Source organism: Ceratotherium simum, chromosome 24 (genome assembly GCF_057802395.1).
Source record: "Ceratotherium simum simum isolate JZ-2026a chromosome 24, ASM5780239v1, whole genome shotgun sequence".
NCBI lineage: Eukaryota > Metazoa > Chordata > Mammalia > Perissodactyla > Rhinocerotidae > Ceratotherium > Ceratotherium simum.
In genome coordinates, this window is record NC_141923.1 from 41883019 (window position 1) to 41903044 (window position 20026).

At 36.5% G+C, this 20026-nt stretch overlaps 1 protein-coding gene across 5 annotated transcripts in view; it reads right to left on the bottom strand.

Moving 5' to 3' along the window:
- The window catches only part of PCNX4 (pecanex 4), a 55469-nt gene that overhangs the window by 25659 nt on the left and 9784 nt on the right, over positions 1 to 20026 (bottom strand). For 3 of the 5 annotated variants that reach the window (XM_087448422.1, XM_087448424.1, XM_087448423.1), the window contains 7 exons: positions 17652 to 17799; positions 16651 to 17395; positions 7982 to 8161; positions 7381 to 7895; positions 7027 to 7127; positions 6784 to 6906; positions 2073 to 2433 (listed from right to left, as the gene is read on the bottom strand). In XM_087448422.1, the coding sequence (XP_087304548.1) occupies positions 2073 to 2433; positions 6784 to 6906; positions 7027 to 7127; positions 7381 to 7895; positions 7982 to 8161; positions 16651 to 17339 (1969 nt within the window). In that variant the 5' untranslated portion in view covers positions 17340 to 17395; positions 17652 to 17799. Of the gene's footprint in view, positions 1 to 2072; positions 2434 to 6783; positions 6907 to 7026; positions 7128 to 7380; positions 7896 to 7981; positions 8162 to 9303; positions 17396 to 17651; positions 17800 to 20026 lie in introns of those variants that run through there. The other 2 variants (XM_004426209.3, XM_087448425.1) reach the window with 2 other exon arrangements.

Here is a 20026-nt window from a genome sequence, read left to right on the forward strand (position 1 = left end):
ACTGGCATCTAGGAACTTGTATTTCAGGAGAGTTCTCACCACCCTAACTGATAAAGAGTCTCTCATTATGCCTCAACCGTTTGTGAAAACAATACAGTTTATATTTAACAAAACTGTTCGTGCAAAGAATACAGTTTATACCTAACGCTTGCTTTCCTTTTGGGAATCTGGAATTTTGGTACGTGCTAGGCAGAGGGTGCCTACATGACCAGCTCCTAGGAAAAGCCGTAGGTGTCAAGTCTCAAGTAAACTTCCCTGGTAGTTAACATAACACACGTCACAATGCGTTGCTGGGGAATTAAGCATGTTCTGTGTGACTCCACTGGGAGCAAACGCCTGGAAGCTCTGCACCTGGTCTCTTTTCTCATGTGACTTTTCCCTTTGCTGATTTTGCTCTACATCTGTTTCCTATAAGAAATCTTAGCTGTGAGTATGACTGTATGCTAAGTCCTGTGAGTCCTCCTAGCAAATCATCAAACCTGGGAATGGTCTTGGGGACCCTCAAAACACATGTGCAAGAGTTTCTCTAGAAGTGGAATCACTGGATCATGGAATCTAAAACTGGAATCCCTAGGCCATGGTATATGTACATCTTTACTACAGACTATAAATTCACCCTTCAAGGTGGTTGTACGAACTGACACATTCTCTTCCAGCAGGTTAGAGAGTTCCTGTTCCCCATACCTTAGCCAATACTTGGTAATGTCACACTTTTTACGTTTTTGCCAATCAGATGTGTGTGAAACATTACCTCATTTTTTTCCCAGGAAATACTTTACAACATATTTCTTGGTTGAGTGTAATTGATTTGATGATAAAGTATAATTTCTACCTTGTTACTAAGGAATTTATTATTTCAGATGTGAGTTTAACTTTACAGGTATTTTAAAAAGTGGCACAGCATTACTTTATAAAAATTAATTGGAACTGGATAAAAGTATTAAAAGTGTAGAATATTTCCTAAAAGAAAGGAAAATGATTATTTATAAAAAATTTGTACTACAAAGATAAAATAAAGTTTTTCCTAAATCATCTAATAGATAATTAGAAAAGTTCAACCCAAGTAAACGTTGCATTAAAATTCTAATTTTAAACTGCTACTCTGCCTGGAATTAGTTTGCCAGGAAGTGGCGACATTTCTAAAATAAGTTTCAGGGGCTAAGGCATATGGTAGGAGACAACACACTATAGTCATCAGCTTATACCTCATCTAAAACCAACCTTGAGAAGTACAACTTAGTTGAATTTGCAGTTAGTGTACAATGAAATTATGAAATTATCGTAAAATTATAATTATCATAAAATTAGTTCATTCGTATCAAAAATCTTGCTAATATTTGCATAGCACTTCTATTGGGAGGCTACCAATCACTGAACAAAGCTTTTATGTTATCTTGTTGTGTAACCTTGTCAGATTGCTTAACTTACTAATCAATAACTAACAAGATATGAGCAAACTCCCTTAAGCTCTTTAGTCTGATACTATGTAAAGCTAGTTTTTACTCTTTATGGTCTAAGCTATTGCATCTACTTGACATGAACTCATTATAAATTCATCGAAAATTTGAGAGATAAGGTGTTTTCATGTTTCAATGGTGGGACTATAACCTGATTTTATTCAAGAAAATGTTTTTTAAAAATTGTCAAATCACCTTAATGAAATTTTCCCTTAGTATTTTTATTTTATAACTTTATTTATCTCAAAATAAGGAGCAGGAGACATGCTTCTATTTCACATTTAGTCTTTCTGCCTACACATCAAAGTATTAGAATGTGGGGGCTGGCCTTACAGCCTAGTGGTTAAGTTCCACGCCTCCACTTCGGCAGCGTGGGTTCGGTTCCTGGGCTCGGACCCACACCACTCATCGGCTATGCTGTGGTGGTGTCCCACACAGAAAACAGAGGAAGATTGGCACAGATGTTAGCTCAGGGTGAATTTTCCTCAACAACAACAACAAAAATTATGAGAATGTGCATAATGATTGGATCAAAAAGCTGTTTTTCTGTGTGTTCATTTTTTTGTACTTTAAATACATTAGTGAGGATTTCTTAAGTATAACCCATTTACTTACCTAAACTTCCGGCTGCCATTGCAGATTGCAGTGCAGCAGTCAAACTTGGGACCATCTGGTAGTAGTACACGGTATCTGCACACACGCAGGCTGCGGTGCCTACCACCCCTGGCCAACTCTGAATAGGTCGAGGAAACCCCACCAAGAATATAGGAAGGGTGAAGAGGGGGAGTAAGGGGGAAGAGAGTAGTGTGGAAAAAACTATGAAGACCAACACGAAAGGAGAGAAGACAACGTTGAGTATACATAAAGTGGTGGTTGATTTTCTACGTTTTTTCTCTGTCCACGATGCCAAAAATACAGTCACGGCAAACTGCAATTTAGAGATGAACTGAATCAGACGATCACGCATGATACCAACCTGTAGAGATGTAAAAATAATATTTTTTATTCTTAAAGACTTTCCATGCATTTTCAAGATTATATAAGGAAAACGTATATTATTATTGTCCTGATATTTTTGAGGAAATAGCCCTTATACAAGATTCTTTGTTATAATTTTCTCCAACCTCACAATTAATAAATGAGACTACATTTTAAAAAGTTTGGGCTGTCTTTAAAAAAAAGTACTACTAAAGAGAATTGGCAGAGCGCTATCTAATATCTTAAGGTTGACTAACTAAACTTTGCATTTCATGCTTGTTAAGTCATGAGACCCAGAAGTGGTAAATAGTTAAGCAACTACCCTTAATTTACCCTTATTGTAGAGAGTATTTTATAGATTAAGAAACAGAAGTCATGCCACAAGACAAACCTCAATAGACTGAAATCATACTAAGTATGTTCAAACAAATCATGCAAAGTATGTTCTTAAACAAAACAGAATTACATCAACAATAGAAAGAAATCTGGAAATTAAAAGACACATTCCTAAATAACCAATGAGTCAAAGAACAAATTATGAGATAAATAAGAAAACATTTTGAGATGAATGAAACAAAAACACAACATACCAAAACTTGTGATACAGCTAAAATAGTGTTCAGAGGGAAATTTATAGCTGTAAATGCCCCTATTAAAAGAGAAGACAGAGCTCAAATCAGTAACCTAATTGTTCACCTTAGGAAACTAGAGAAACTAGAAAACAAAGAAAACTAAACCTCAAGTAAGCAAAAGGAAGGAAACGATAAAGATTAGAGAGGAAATTAATAAAATAGAGAATAGAAAAACAGTAGAGGAAATCAATGAAATCAAAAGCTGGTTTTTTGAGGAGATCAACAAAACTGACAAACCTTTAAATAGACTGACCAAGAAGAAAAACAGAGAAGTCTCCAATTACTAAAATCAGGAATGAAAGAGGTAACATTACCACCAATCTTACAGAAAAAAATAAAAAGGATTATAAGATAATATTAAGAATAACTGTATGCCAATAAATTGTATCATTTAGATGAAACTGACAAGTTCCTAGAAAGACATAAATTACTGAAACTGACTCAAGAAGAAATAGAAAGTCTGAATAGACCTATAACAAGTAAAGAAATTGAATTAATAATTTAAAAGCTACCCACAGAGAAAAGCTTATGACCAGATGGCTTCCATAACTACAGTACTACATACTATAAAATATTTAAGATACATACCAAATACTACAAAACATTTAAGAATAATTAATATGACATTCCCAACTCATTCTATGTGGTTAGTGCTATTCTGATATCTAAACCAAAGACATGACAAGAAAAGAAAACTATATATATATGTATATATATATAAATCACGCAAAAATTCTCAACAAACTACTAGCCAACTAAATCCTGCAACATATAAACAGAATTATACACCATGACCAAGTGGGATTTATTCCAAGAATGCAAAGTTGGTTTAATAACCAAAAATCAATGTATTACATCATGTTAATAGATTAAAAGACCAAAACCACAAGACCATTTCAAAAGACTCAGAAAAGGCATTTGACAAAATCTAAGACCTTAATGATAAAAAGACTTAACTAGGAACAGAAGGAAACTTCCTCAAACTGATACAGAGCAGCTACAAAAAACTGATAGCTGATATCATATTTAAGGGTAAATGACTGACCTCAACTTATTGGAGAAAGATTGACTGCTTTCCTCATAAGCTGTCAATTACTGCTTCTAGCCAGGGCAATTAGGTAATAAAAAGAAATGAAAAACATCCAGATTGGAAAGGAAGAAGTAAAACTATCTTTACTATATCTAATTGGCAGAAAACGTGACCTTATATACAGAACATCCTAAAAAATCCAATAGAAACCTATTAGAAGTAATAAAGGAATTCAGTGAGGTTTCAAGATACAAAGTAACATTAAAAAAATCAATTGTATTCTATACTCTAGCAATGAATAAGCCAAAAAATGAATTAAGAAAACAATTACATTTATGTTATCACCAAAAGGAATAAAATACTTAGGAATAAATTTAATTTTAAATAGGAATTTAAATTTAAATAGGAATAAATTTAATAAATTAAATAAAACTTGTACACCAAACCTACAAACACTGTTAAAATAAAGAAGATCTAAATAAATGTAAAGACATCTCATGTTCATGGATATGAAGAATTAGTTTAGTTTTTTTTTTTTTTTTTTGGTGAGGAAGATTGGCCCTGAGCTAACATCCATTGCCAATCCTCCTCTTTTTGCTGAGAAGGATCAGCCCTGAGCTAATATCTGTGCCCATCTTCCTCTATTTTGTAAAGTGGGATGTCGCCATAGCATGGCTTGATGAGTAGTGCATAGGTCCATGCCTGGGATCCGAACCTGTGAACCCTGGGCCATCAAAGTGCAGAGCGCGAACCTAACTGCTACACCACCGGCCGGCCCCCAAAAAAGTAGTATTTTTAAGATGGCAGTACTCCCCAAATTGATCTACAGATTTGAGGCAATCCCTATCAAAGTCTCAGACGCCCTTTTGCAAAAATTGAAAAGCTGAAACTAATATTTATATGGTAATGCAAGGGTACCAGAACAGTCAAAACAATATTAAAAAAGAAGAACAAAGCCAGAGGACTCACATTTTGGAATTTAAAAATCTACTACAAAGCTGTAGTCATGAAGACAGTGTAGTACTGTCTAGACATATAAGGACAGACATATAGATGAATGGAAAAGAACTGAGAGTCCAGAAATAAACCCTCACATTTGTCATTTGATTTTTGACAAAGGCACCAACAAAAGTCATTGAGAGAAGAATAGTTTTTCAATAAATGATGCTGGGACAATTGTAGATCCATATACAAAAGAATGGATTTGGAACCCTACCTCACATCATATACAAAAATTAACTCAAAGTAGGTCATAGACCCAAATGTAAGAGCTAAAACTGTAAAACTCTTAAAAGAAAACATAGTAAATCTTCGTGGTCTTGGAATAGGCAGTGTTTATTAGATATGACACCAAAAATACAAGCAACAAAAGAAAAAATAAACTGAACTTCATCAAAATTAAAAACTTTTTTGATTAAAGGTCATTATCAAGAAAGTGAAAGACAACCTAAAGAATGGGAGAAAATTTTTGCTGATATCTGTCAAGGAACTTGTATCCAGGATATATAAAGCACTCTTACAACTCAACAATAAAAAGACTGGGCTGGCCCGGTGGCGCAGCGGTTAAGTACACGCGCTCCATCTCGGAGGCCCGGGGTTCACAGGTTCGGATCCCGGGCGCGCACCAATGCACCACTTGTCAAGCCATGCTGTGGCGGTGTCCCACATAAAGTAGAGGAAGATGGGCACGGATGTTAGCCCAGGGTCAGTCTTCCTCAGCAAAAAGAGGAGGATTGACATCAGATGTTAGCTCAGGGCTGATCTTCCTCACCAAAAAAAACCCCCCAAAAAAACCAAAAACCAAAACAAAACAAAACAATAAAAAGACAAATAACCGAAGTAAAAATGGGCAAAAGATTTGAATAGACATTTCTCCAAAAAAATATACAAACAGCAAATAAACATATGAAAAGATGCATCATTAACATTCAGAGAAATGCAAATCAAAATCACAATGAGATAGTAGTTCACACCCCCTAAAATGACTACAATGAAAAAGTCAGATATAACCAGTGTTGGTGAGGATGTAGAGAGATTAGAATCCTCATACACTGCTGGTAGGAATGTAAAATGGTGCAACCATTTTGGAAAAATGTTTGGCAATACCTTGCAGCATTAAACACAGAGTTACTATTATGAATGAAATTCTAGTCCTAGGTATATATACTCAAGAGAAATGAAAACCTATGTCCATAAAAAACTTGCACACAAATGTTCATAGCAGCATTATTCATAAGTCAAAAAGTGGAAACAACCTAAATATCCATCACCTGATGAATGAATCAACCAAAAGTGGTGTATACGATGGAATATTATCTGGCAATAAAAAAGAATAAAATACTGATACATGCTACAACATGGATGAACCTTGAAAACATATAAGTGAAAGAAGCCAGATGCAAAGAATACACATTGTATAATTCCATTCATGTGAAATGTCCAGAATAGGCAAATCCACAGAGATAGAGAGTAGATCAATGGTTGCTGGGGCTGGAGTCGGGGCTGGATGGGATGGAGAGTGGGAACGGGGAATGACTATTAATGTGTATGAGGCTTCTTTCTGGAATGTTGAAAATGTTCTAAAATTAGACTGTGGTGATGGCTGCAAAATTCTGAATATATTCAAGCGGATGATTTTATGGTATATGAAATACATCTCAATAAAGCTGTTAAAAAATATATTTACCAGTAAGAGTCTGATTCCTGTATCCAGGCTTCTATTCCACCACACGTCTGTACTGGTGATCAACAAGTGCACTGCTGATACAATGACTGTCTCCAATAAAGCATTTTCTGTATTCTGCCATACCTGCAGTACACAAATTATCCACTTTATTAGGCAGAATTTGATAACCAAAGTACACCGTTAAACAAAATCACAATTAAATTTAGGAATAGGAAAATACTATTAAGTGCATATTAGGATTACCATTCTAAAAGCTCTTGTGAATCCAATGGAGACAGACACAGAGTGGAGCCCTTGTAAGGAACTGTCCAATGAAAGAAATGCTATCATAGCAAAAGGTGACACTAAGACAAACAAAAAAAGAGATGAATTTAATTAAGGCAAAGTAACCCCTTCTACCACATTTTATTTTGGCCAATATGAGTTTTTTAATGAGTACTTCTAAGCAATTAACTAAAAAAAATAATGAACAAACAAACCAAAACATAAAAGAATAAACACTTGTATGCAGTATAATACACCACAAACATGGGAATTCCATAATATTTTTGTACACTTCCTAGACATAACACAAGGTTATAGATTTTACCTTCCTACCTAGATTTAGCAAAATCCGCCTGACAGTACCAATCTTCATGAGCCTTGCTTGCTTCTCTAAGAATAAAGTCACAGCTTGCACATCCTTCGGATAGAAAGGGTTTCGGAAAATTCCAAATATATAGATGCTTTGAATTTCTCTAAGCAACCACAGTATTGTAAGTAATATCATCAAAATGTAGCCAACAATAGCCTGGGGACTGTTTTTGGAAATCTGTGAGAAACCAGCAAAGTGATGCAACAAACTAGTTTCTAAGAGAGCCAAGACTAATATAATGATGTAGAAAAGGCATTCCTTCCAAGTAAACTGTTTTTCTGAACCACTAGGTAAAGCCTTAGATTTGGTTCCAACTCTGTGTCTGGTCACACTGTGTTTGAAGGCAAAACCTATCTCACTTAGGTTAAGACTAAGTAAGAATCCAACTCCAGTCATGAAAAGAACCACACCAACAGTGCTGGGAATGAAATACGATGTTACAGCTGTTCCAGCAGAAATGATGAACATCATTAATAACCTGCAGAGAAAAAAAAGAAGAAAAGATTTGCTTGAAAAGTTCTTTAAGAATAAGTTACATATAACTTTCATATTTGAAATAATTACCGTAGGTGGGTTGACACAGATGAACCTCCAAGGCCAAACTCTAAAACCTGCTCCATCGCCCATAAGAAAAGTGCATCAGGTGGGGGCAGGGTCCCAAGTGCCCAGAGAAAGGGTAAAAATATAAACAAGATGTGTAAAATCTGATTCATTTGTTCTAGAGCTGGTATATTTACCATAAACCTATAAGAAAAAGAAAACAAATCATAAAAGAGGATATACAGAAGGGGATCTTTCCAGGAAAAACAAAACAACACGTATACCCCCTTGCTCCACATACACGACCCCCCCAACAGAAGAACACTTAGAGAAAGGTGCTAGTCCCTCCCAACTTGCACAAGATCAACTCATATAAATTGTGACCACTGCCCTTTCTCCACACCAGCAACGACCCCTACTCAATTTTGTATAACTTAGTACTTAGAGAATATGTGAATTCAAATGTGGAAAGAAGGAAGAAGTAATTAAAAGTAATTTACTGAATAAAATTGAATTTATGGATTTATAAAACCGAACTGAGCCCAGAGCAAAAATATTTCTCCCTTAGATGTCTAAACTACATTGGTTAAAATTCTACCAATGATTCTTTAGAGTTTAAAATTTTTAAATTTAAAATTGCAAGTAAGTGGGAAAGCCAAAGCCTTACTGCTGTTCACACATTAGTAGCTAGCCGAGAGATAGCTCTGCTCTTTCTCCTACTCTCTCCTGTACTGTCTTGCTCCCAGCTGCCAGAATTTTAAGTCAGTATAGTTAATATCAGATGTCAGCAAAAAAATGAGGTTATGAATGTGTCTGTCCGTTAGCCTGGGAACTTAACTAACTTGTATAATATTGTTTCTATTTTGTATAAAAGTGGTACGGATTTGAGAACACCAACTTGTACAACACAATCTCATAAATTAGAAATGGTTTCTACCTTAAGTGGAGAAACCGGTTTTTGGTACAGCACTTATCAATTAAATATAACATCATTAAACCATTTCAAATAATGTAATAAAAACTTTAAAGCATAGAAGAATAAATACTATCAATATGTTACTAATTTTTTGGAATAGGCTAACCAAACACATTGTCTGGAAACTAACAACATCATAGTACTTACAGAGTTCCAAAGATAAGTTTCAAAAGAGAAAACTAAATCTCAAAACTTACACAGACATACCTCGGAGATATTGCGGGTTTGGTTCCAGATCACCGCAATAAGGCGAGTATTGCAATAAAGCAAGTCACACACATTTTTTTGGTTTCCCAGTGCATATAAAAGTTATGTTTACTATACTTTAGTCTCTGTAATAGCATTATGTCTAAAAAACCAATGTACATACCTTAATTAAAAAATACTTTATTGCTAAAAAATGCTAACCATCATCTGAGCCTTCAGCAAGTTGTAATCCTTTTGCTGGTGGAGGGTCCTGCCTCTATGTTGAAGGCTGCTGACTGATCAGGGTAGTGGTTGCTGAAGGTTGGGGTGGCTGTGGCAATTCCTTAAAATAAGACAACAGTGAAGTTTGCCGCATTGATTGACTCTTTCACGAACGATTTCTGTGTTGCGTGTGATCTTGTTTGATAGCATTTTACTCAGGTAAAAATTCTTTCAAAATTGGAGCCAATCCTCTCAACCCTGCCGCTGCTTATCAACTGTTTATGTAATATTCTAAATCCTTTGCTGTCATTTCAACAATCTTCACAGCATCTTCATCAGGAGTAGATTCCATCTCAAGAAGTCACTTTCTTTGCTTATTTGTAAGAAGCAACTCCTCCTCTGCGGCAACTCAGTCACATCTTCAGGCTCCACTTCTAATTCTAGTTATCTTGCTATTTCCACCATATCTGGAATTACCTCCTCCACTGAAGTCTTGAACTCCTCAGTCATCCATGAGGGTTAGAAATCAACTTCTTCCAAACTCCTGTTAATGTTGATATTTTGACCTCTTCCCATGAATCACAAATGTTCTTAATGGCATAGAATGGTGAATCCTTTCCAGAAGGTTTTCAATTACTTTGCCAAGACCCATCAGAGGAATCGCTATCTATGGCAGTTATAGCCTTACAAAATGAAATTTCTAAATAACAACATTTGAAAGTCAAAATTACTCCTTGATCCACAGGCTGCAGAATAGATGTTGTGTTTTTTTTGTGTGAGGAAGATCAACTCTGAGCTAACATCTGTTGCCAATCCTCCTCTTTTTGCTGAGGAAGACTGGCCCTGGGCTAACACCTGTGCCTATCTTCCTCCACTTTATGTGGGACGCCACCACAGCATGGCCTGACAAGTGGTGCGTCCGTGCGCGCCCGGGATCCGAACCTGGGCCACCAGCAGCGGAGTGCGCACTTAACCGCTACGCCACGGGGCCGGCCCCCTGGATGTTGTGTTAGCAGGCATGAAAACAACAATCTCGTTGTACATCTCCATTAGAGCTCTTGGGTGACCAGGTACACTATCAACCAACAGTAATATTTTGAATCTTTTTTTCTGAGTAGTAGGTCTCAAGAGTGGGTTTACAATACTCAGTAAAGCATGTAAAACCACATAAAGGAAACCATGTAAAGGAAAAGTTCTTGAAGGAAATTAGAAGTGCTACTCCAGTGAACACATGAATGATAAGAAAGTGAAACTGTCTAATTGCTGATATGGAGAAAGTTTTAGTGGTCTGGCTGGAAGATCAAACTAGCCATGTTGTTTACAACTAGTAAACCACCTTCTAAACAGATGTGCTGTCATCCAGGCTTTGTTGTCCCATTTACAGAGCACAGACAGAGTAGGTTTTGCATAATTCTTAAGGGCTCTAGGATTTTCAGAATGGTAAATGAGCACTGAATTCAACTTAGTCACCAGCTGCACCAGCCCCTAACAAGTCAACCTGTCCTTTGAAGCCAGGTATTGACTCCTCCTCTCTAGCTATGAAAGTCCAAGATGGCATCTTTTTCCAATATAAGGCTGTTTCATGTACATTGAAAATCTGTTGTTTAGTGTCGCCACCTTCCTTCATTATCTTAGCTAGATCTCCTGGGTAACTTGCTGCAGCTTCTACATCAGCACTCGCTGCTTCACCTTGCACTTTCATGTTATGGAGACGGCCTCTTTCCTTAAATCTCATGAACCAACTCTGCTAGCTTCAAACTTTTCTTCTGCAGCTTCCTCACCTCCCTCAGCCTTCATAGAATTGACGAGAGTCAGGGTCTTTCTCTGGATTAGGCTTTAGCTTAAGGGAATGTTGTGGCTGGTCTGACCTTCTATCCAGACCACTAAAACTTTCTCCACATCAGCAATAACGCTGTTTCACTTTCTTACCATTCGTGTGTTCACTGGAGTAGCACTTTAAATTTCCTTCAAGAACTTTTCCTTTGCATTCACAACTTGGCTGTTTGGCACAAGAGGCCTGGCTTTCGGCCTGTCTCAGCTTTTGCCATGCCTTCCTCGCTAAGCTTAATCATTTCTAGCTTTTGATTTGAAGTGAGACAGATGCAACTATTCCTTTCACTTGAACACTTAGAGGCTGTAGGGTTATTAATTGGCCTAATTTCAATATTGTTTGTGTCTCAGGGAACAGGGAGGCCTGAGGAGAGGGAGAGAGATGGGGGACCTGCCAGTCAGTGGAGCAGTCAGAACACACACAACATTTATCGATTAAGTTCCCCATCTTATATGGGTGCAGTTCGTGGTGTCCCAAAACAATTACAATAGTAACATCAAAGATCACTGATCAGAGATCATCATAACAAATATAATAATGAAAAAGTTTTAAATATTGCAAGAATTACCAAAATGTGACAGAGACAAGAAGTGAGCAAACGCTATTGGAAAGATGGTGCCAATAGACTTGCTCAGTGCAGGGGTGCCACAAATCTTCAATTTGTAAAAACACATTACCTGCAAAGTGCAATACAGCGAAGCACAATAAAATAGGGTATGCCTATAACATAACTGTACTTGAACATCTGAGCTGCTGGGAATCAAAGTCAAGGAGAAAAGCAACTTCTGTAATAATTATCCACTTAAGTGTGTGTTAACAGCCCAGAAGCAAATGTATATCAACTACGGATATAATAATGGCATAATGTGTTTGCTCACACAGACACCAGGACTATGACAGCTAATGCACTCTGCCTCATAATGCATGTCCTTCAAATTTTCATAAACAGAGGATTAATGAACACAAGGTTAACAAAGCGATGCTAAATTAGAGGACAATACCTTCTGTAGTATAGTTTTAAAATAAAATTCATTTCATTCTGAGGAAAAAAACACTCAAGTTAACAGAAACGAAAACCAAACTACACACAATAAGCCACAGGAAGGTCAATGAAAACTTGCATATTTGTACAGTTTTTTTTTTTTAAGATAATACTTCTTTTGCTAACATATTCAAGGATAGGATAATTTATGTAAAAATAATGTATACTTAGGAAATATTTTACCCAAATTCGATTTTACCCCACAATTCTCTTTTTGGTCTTAAACAGCAAGCAATGGCACAGAAAAGTCTTCATATACAAGGACATCATAAATAAATATAAGCACACACAACTGAAGTAATCAAACATTGTGATTACTTTCCTGTGTGTATGACTCAGCCCCAAAGAGATGATTATTGTGGTTAATTTCTTTCATAAGAAAAAATATTTACATTCTAATGTTTTGATAATGCAACAGGAATTTTCTAGGGCAAAAAAAAATCTAAGCCCTCAAGAAAAAAACTTTGTTTTGAATCTAACAACCATAAAAATATTTCAAATTCTGTACACTGTGACCCATATGCCCAGAAAAAAGACGTTCTATTTTATAGCAGCTAAGATGATATAAATATGCATCAAGAAGTCAAATAATTCCTAAGAGTCTACGAACTAAGCATTGTAGATTTAACACTTGTCTCTGATAAAAATGCACAGAAGTCATTTAAAATTATTAATACACAACTGTACTGGGTAGAATAAAGAATGGAGAAAGAGAAAAGATTACTACACTGGGGGGCTCAACTCTTCAACTTCCACATTCTCTGGAATAAAATTAAGACACAATTTGATATATCTGACACCTGTCCAAATTTGAATAGTGCACATATTTCATACATTATTTATCTGTAGTATCACACTTACTGTATAAAGATGTTGATTCTTTATTATTTTGTTAATTAGAAGCTGAAAATTTTCTAAAAGTGAAGTAGAGGATAATTTTTCTGCACAAACATCATTTTTTTCTGGGGTTTGGGGATTGCCTTTGTCTTTTCTCTTAGTTATAGTTGAAAAAAATCTCTTTGTAATTATAGTACTGTATATTAAATCCAATTAGAGTGTAGTAAAAAACATTTTATGCCTTTTCATTTAGAAACCAGTAATGCAAATAGTCAAGGTAACCTAATTATAAATTAACTGAGATTTTTTTAAAAAATTAAAGAACCTAGGGCATCATTTGCAAAGGTATTGTATTACAGCAGGTATATAATTTCTGATTTCAGAAATGGCAAAGAAGATGGTAAGTTACAAATATGTATTCTGAAAATAATAATCTTATAAACTTAAATCTTTTAAAAGGGGTGAAATGTATACACATACATTCAAACTCAATTTTATTGCTAATTTTTCAAAATCAAGTATTACCTGTAATATATTTCATAGTTAGTAAATAATAGTGGTACTAAGAAACTAATTATAAATGAATCTCCCATAAATGAATTCTCCCCTTACATATTTGATTAGGTGAAGAACTACAAGGGTATTATAGTGTCCTCTGGTCCATAAATGTAGCACAATTAGAAGAGACTAAGAGTTAAGGAATAGCAGACAGACACCCAAGAAAAGGTCAGTTTCAGTACACAAACTGGTTAAATATTTTTAAATACCTTATCTTATTTTGTGCTGCCATAAGAAAATACCATAGGCTAGGTGGTTCAAACAATAGAAATTTATTTCTCACAGTTCTGGAGACAGGAAGTCTGAGATGACAGTGCCATCATGATCAGGTTCTGGTGAGAACTCTCCTCTTGGCTTGCAGACAGCCAACTTCCCAGAATGGTGGAGAAACAGAGACCAAGTTCTTTGGTGTCTCTTCTTATAAGAGCACTAATCCCATTAGACTAGGGCCACTCTGATGACTTAATTATTACCTCCCCAAGACCCCATCTCCAAATACCATCACACTGCACACTGGGGGTTAGGGCTTCAACACATGAATTTTGAGGGAACACAAACACTCAGTCCGTAACGGTCCACTCCAGTCTCCCAAATTTATGTTCTTCTTATATGCAAAATACATTCATTCCATCCCAACAGCCCCCAAGTCTTAACTCATTCTAGCATCAACTCTAAAGTCTTTAGTTTCATCTACATATCGTCTAAATCAGATGTAGGTGAGACTCGAGGTATGATCCATCCTGAGGCAAAATTCCTCTCCAGCTGTGAAGCTGTGAAACCAGACAAGTTATGTGCTTCCAAAATACAATGGAGGGACAGGCATAGAATGAATATTCCCATCCCAAAAGGGAGAAACAGGAAAGACTGAAAGGGTGACAGGTCCCAAAGTTCAAAACCTAGCAAGGCAAATTCCATTAGATCTTAAGGCTAACTAATAATCCTCTCTAGTTCCATACTCTGCCCTCCAGGCCCCCAGGCTGGCAACATCACCCAAACAGCTCTAGGTGTGGTCCCACCCCCATAGCTCTACAGGGCGGTACCAGCCCCAAGGCTTCTAGCAGAGGCCTTCTAACTTGTTGAAATTGAGGCAGTAGCCCTGACAATTTCTGAATCACCTTTGGGGTCATTTTTCCCTCTTCTTAAAGAACAGCGCATGTTTACAGGCAAAGAGCTCTAACATCCTTATCCTGTCAAATCTAAGAAGACTAACAGCCTTCATTCATTTCATCTTGTCTCCATTCCCTTTAGTTCAAACTGGCAGTGTCTCTGCTCATATAACCTCATAAATTCTTTATTGAGTGACAGTCCAGACCTTGCTATTCTCTTCAGAACACGCTTTTTCATTTTTTGCAACAAGGACAGGCTGAACATTTTTCAAATCTTCGAGTTCTAGTTCCTTTTTGCTTAGCAATTCCTTCTTCAATTCATCTCTCTCTTTTCATATTTTACGTAAGCAGTCAGGAGGAATCGAGCTGTTCCTTCAACATTTTGCTTAGAAATCTCCTCAACTATATATCCAATTTCATCACTCTCAAGTTCTCTCTTCCACAAAACATTAGGAAATGTTCCAGCCAAGTTCTTTGCCACTTTGTAATAAGGATTGCCTTTCCTCCAGTTTCCAATAACATTTTCATTTCTGTCTGAGACCTTACCAGAACTGCCTTTAACGTCCATATTTCTAGCATGCACCTCAAAACTCTTCCAGCCTCTACACATTACCCAGTTCCAAACCCACTTCTACACTTTTAGGTATTTGTTACAAGAGCACCCCACCTCTTGGTATAGAAATCTTAGTCAGCTCGGGCTGCCATAATGAAATACCACAGACTGGGTGGCTTAACAACAGAAATATATTTCTCACAGTTCTGGAGGCTAGAAGTCTGAGATCAGAATGCCATCTTGGTTGGGTTCTGGAGAGAACTCTCTTCCTAGCTTGCAAACAGCCAACTTCTCACTGTACCTCATATGGAGAGAGAGAGAGATGCTCTCTGGTGTCTCTTCTAAGAAGGGCACTAGGGGCACGAATCTCATCAAACCAGACCCACCAGACCCGCCCTCATTATCCTAATTACCTCCCAAAGATCCCATATCAAAATACCATCACCTTGGGGGTTAGGACTTGAACATATGAATTTGGGGGGGACACAAATATTCAGTCCATAACAGGCCTGTATATTTCTACCTGAACATTAACTTGTGAAAGAGAAAGCTGCAATCTATAGAAACAGAGAAAGAAAAGTCAGATTTAGAAAAGGCAAGCAAAAGGGGTTATCAAATAGTTTTGTAAGCAATTTTGTTAAAAACACTATTTTCTATTTTTCTTCTGTAGCAAATTGATTTAAAAAATCAATATTCCTTCTATATAGTTACTATAAGGAAAATTAGAAATAAGTTATGCTATTAATCGTAAATTCACTCAATCTAAACAATATTTATGTGTATAAATTTTAAATTCTTCATTTTCCCCTCAGAGGAAAGTTCCATCTCTTTTCATAGGTTTCAGCCAGACTATTGTATAGATTCAGAGCTCTTTATTTAAAGTGAAACACAGTACTGAAATTTTGCTTATTTACCTTATCTTATAAAGGGTGTTCTTTTTATTCTTCAATATGATTTAATTACCACTTTAGTACGAATGTTTACCAGAGATTAGTCCTAAGAGATTTTTTTTTTTTTTTTTAAAGATTTTATTTATTTTATTGTTTCCCCCCAAAGCCCCAGTGGATAGTTGTATGTCGTAGCTGCACATCCTTCTAGTTGCTGTATGCGGGACTCGGCCTCAGGATGAACGGAGAAGTGGTGCCTCGATGCGCACCCGGGATCCGAACCCGGGTCACCAGCATCGCAGCGCGTGCACTTAACCACCAAGCCACAGGGCCGGCCCAGTCCTAAGAGATTAATCACCAAAACAACCTTATCATCCAATGGTTTGGTCTGGATGACTTTCAATTCACAGATTCATTTGTTTAATACTCAGGAGAGTGCTCTTACTAGTATGCTTAAAAATAAAGCAAGTTATAAAGTATTTGACAGCTTATTACCTGTGTGCAAGATCTACAGAAACAAAGAAAAAAATATAAAGAGGTCTCATAAGAGGAGTGATTTCGTAAGTATCTTGGGTTTGGAAAGCTGCAGTCTCTGTAGCTGTGTTTACAATTAATGAATATTCTCCTATACATAATGTCATCCATCCAAAGACAAATAGTGGAACAGTGCCTCCTGCACTGCCATACAGCAAAGTTATTCTATTTGGGAGCAGATACCACGTTCCAAGACCACATATTAACCCAGCAAAAACAGAATGAAAAACTGTATTGGCTATATATTTCTTGCCAGGAATTAGAAATTTGATAGTCTCAGCGCCAGCACAACTTGTAAATTCATGCTCATCTTCCTCTGCTAAGATATCTGTGGTCAGCATTCTTTCTACTGTCACCGATTTGTTTCTGGCGTATAAACTTGTCAACTGGATGACAAATGCAGTGAAAAGCATCAGTCCTCCCGAAACTGCTGCTGTGTAATAGTCTTCCAGGATGCCTAATTGGTACAAAAGTGTTCCTATTCCACCCAAAACCCATGGCATCAGGAAAAGGATAATCTGATTAACATATACGTAAAGAGGGGCACAATAGCCTAACTTGAGTCGAGGGCCTCCAAGAACAGTCTGTGGAAAGCGCTTCAGAAAGAAGTCCTGCTTGTAATCATTCAGCAGAGGCACATCTGGACTCATCCTTCCCACTCAGGATTATTCTGAAAGTCACATCCTTTTCTGTAACACAGCAGTCTCTAAGAAAAAGAAAAAAGTCACTGTTTGAAAATGTCATACTTAAAACATGGAGGGAATCCCCAGATTTCTACCTTATTCCTCAGTTCCTTTAAGGGCAGGATTTATAACTTCACTTCTCTAGCTCCTCCCCATTGCATGACACATACTTGGCACTAAACAAATAGTAACTACATTGTTTTTTATTTGAAAACAAACAAATTCATTATTAATTTATCTAGAACTTAGTATTTGGAATTAGATCTTAAGTTCACTCACATTTTTAGATTCTGAGGTCAGAGGAAAGTTCAAAAAGCCAGTACTCTCAACTCAAATCTGCCAGTGGTTTAACTGATCATTTCCCGGAGAGCTTTTGTTGTTTGTTTTTTTAACTTTTTCCTCTATTACAAGGGTCAGCAAAGTTTTTCTGTAAAGGGCCGGAGAGTAAATATTTTAGGCCTTGTGGACCGTATGATCTCTGTTACAATGACTCAACTCTGCTGTTGTAGCAGAAAAGCAGCCATAGATAATATAAACATGAATAGATATGAGTGGTGGTGTGCCAATTAAACTTGACGGTATTTACCCAAACAGGCTGTGAGCCAGATTTAGCCTGTGGGCCGTAGTTTGCCAACCCCTGCTCTATAAAATAAGGATATTCTCTATAATTACCTTGAATTGAAATGGAAATAGAAGTGGAAAAGAGAAAAGGAACTACAAAGTGTTAGTCACATCACTTAATTACAGTAAATTTAGGATTTTCCGATAATTTAAAAAGTTAAGTCCTACTAAAATAGTAGTATTTCAATAAAAAAGCCATTGGCAGCTCAACATAGAGTAGGAAGAACAACAAACTGGAAATTGAAAGACTCCAGGCGTCAGAGTATATGCTTATTATTAGTTATGTTACCACAGGCAAACCACTTCATGCTTCAATTTTTAGTTTCCGAAATCTACCAGAACCAGGAAAGTATGAAACAATAATAGGACCTGTACATGCTTTAGTCTAGATTATTTTCATTTAAGAGACACAAAAATCTAATTATCAAATAACATGGATTCTCTTCTCTTCAACTTTTCCTTTTCCTGGGATATACTCAATAGCTTATTCTGAAAACAGTTTTCTGACACAAGATCAGCTAACAAATGATTACCTCAGGGATCATATGTTGGGCTAGAAAATGAAAATTAAGTTTAAAGCCATCTTCATAAAGACTGACATACAGACCAATGGAATAGAATAGAGAGCCCAGAAATAAACCTTCACATATATGGTCAAATATTTGACAAGGGTACCAAGATCATTCAATGGGGAAAGGACAGTCTTTGCAACAAATGGTGCTGGGAAAACTGGGTATCCACATGCAAAAGAATGAAGTTAGACCCTTACCTTACACCATATGCAAAAATTAATTCAAAATCGATCAAGGATCTAAGTGTAAGACCTAAAACAATAAAACTCTTAGAACAAAACACAACAAAAGCTTCTAACACTGGATTTGGTAATGACTTCTTAGATATGACATCAAAGGTATAGGTAAAAAAAGAAAAAATAGACAAATTGGACTTCATGAAAATTAAAAAATTGTGTGCATCAAAAGACACTATCAACAGAGTGAAAAAGCAACCAGAAAATGGGAGAAAATATTTGTAAATCATATATCTGATAAGGAATTAATATTCAGAATATTTAGGGAATTCCTAAAACTGAACCAAAAAAACAAACAACCCAATTCAAAAATTGGCAAAAGACTTGAATAGACATTTCTCCAAAGATATACAAATGGCAATAAGCACATGAAAAGACGCTCAATATCACTAACCATTAGGAAATGCAAATTATCCATTAAAATGACTACTATCAAAAAAACCAGACAACAAGTGTTGGCCATGACATGGAAAAACTGGAATCCTTGTGCACCGTTGGTGGGAATGTAAAATGGTACCACTGCTGTGGAAAAGAGTAAGGTGGTTCCTCAAAAAATAAAAATTGGGGGGGGCCGGCCCGGTGGCTGAAAGTTCCACATGCTCCGCTTTGGCAGCCCAGGTTCACAGATTTGGATCCCGGGTGTGGACCTGCTCCGTTCATCAGCCATGCTGTGGCGGTGTCCCACATACAAAATAGAGGAAGACGGCACAGATGTTAGCTCAGCGCTAATCTTCCTCAAGTAAAAAAAAAAAAAAAAAAAAAAGAGGAAGATTCGCAACAGATGTTAGCTCAGGGCAAATCTTCCTCACCAAAAAAAAAAAAAAATTAAAAATCAAATTACCATATGATCTAGGAATTCCATTTCTGAATATATACCCCAAAGAATTGAAAGCAGAGTCTCAAAGAGATATTTGTATACCTATGTTCATAGCAGCATTACTCACAAAACGTGCAAGCAACCCAAGTGTCCATCAAAGGATGCAAAATGTGGTATGTATTTTGCACACCAATGGAATATTATTCAGTCAGGAAGGAAATCCTGCAATATGCTACAACATGGATAAACCTTGAGGACATTATGCTAAGTGAAATGAGCCAGTCACAATAGGACAAATACTGTGTCTTTCCTTTTATACAAGGTACTTAGAGTAGTCAAAATCATAGATAGAAAGTAGAATGGTGGTTGCCGTGGGCTGAGGGGAAAGGAGAATGGGGAATTATTGTT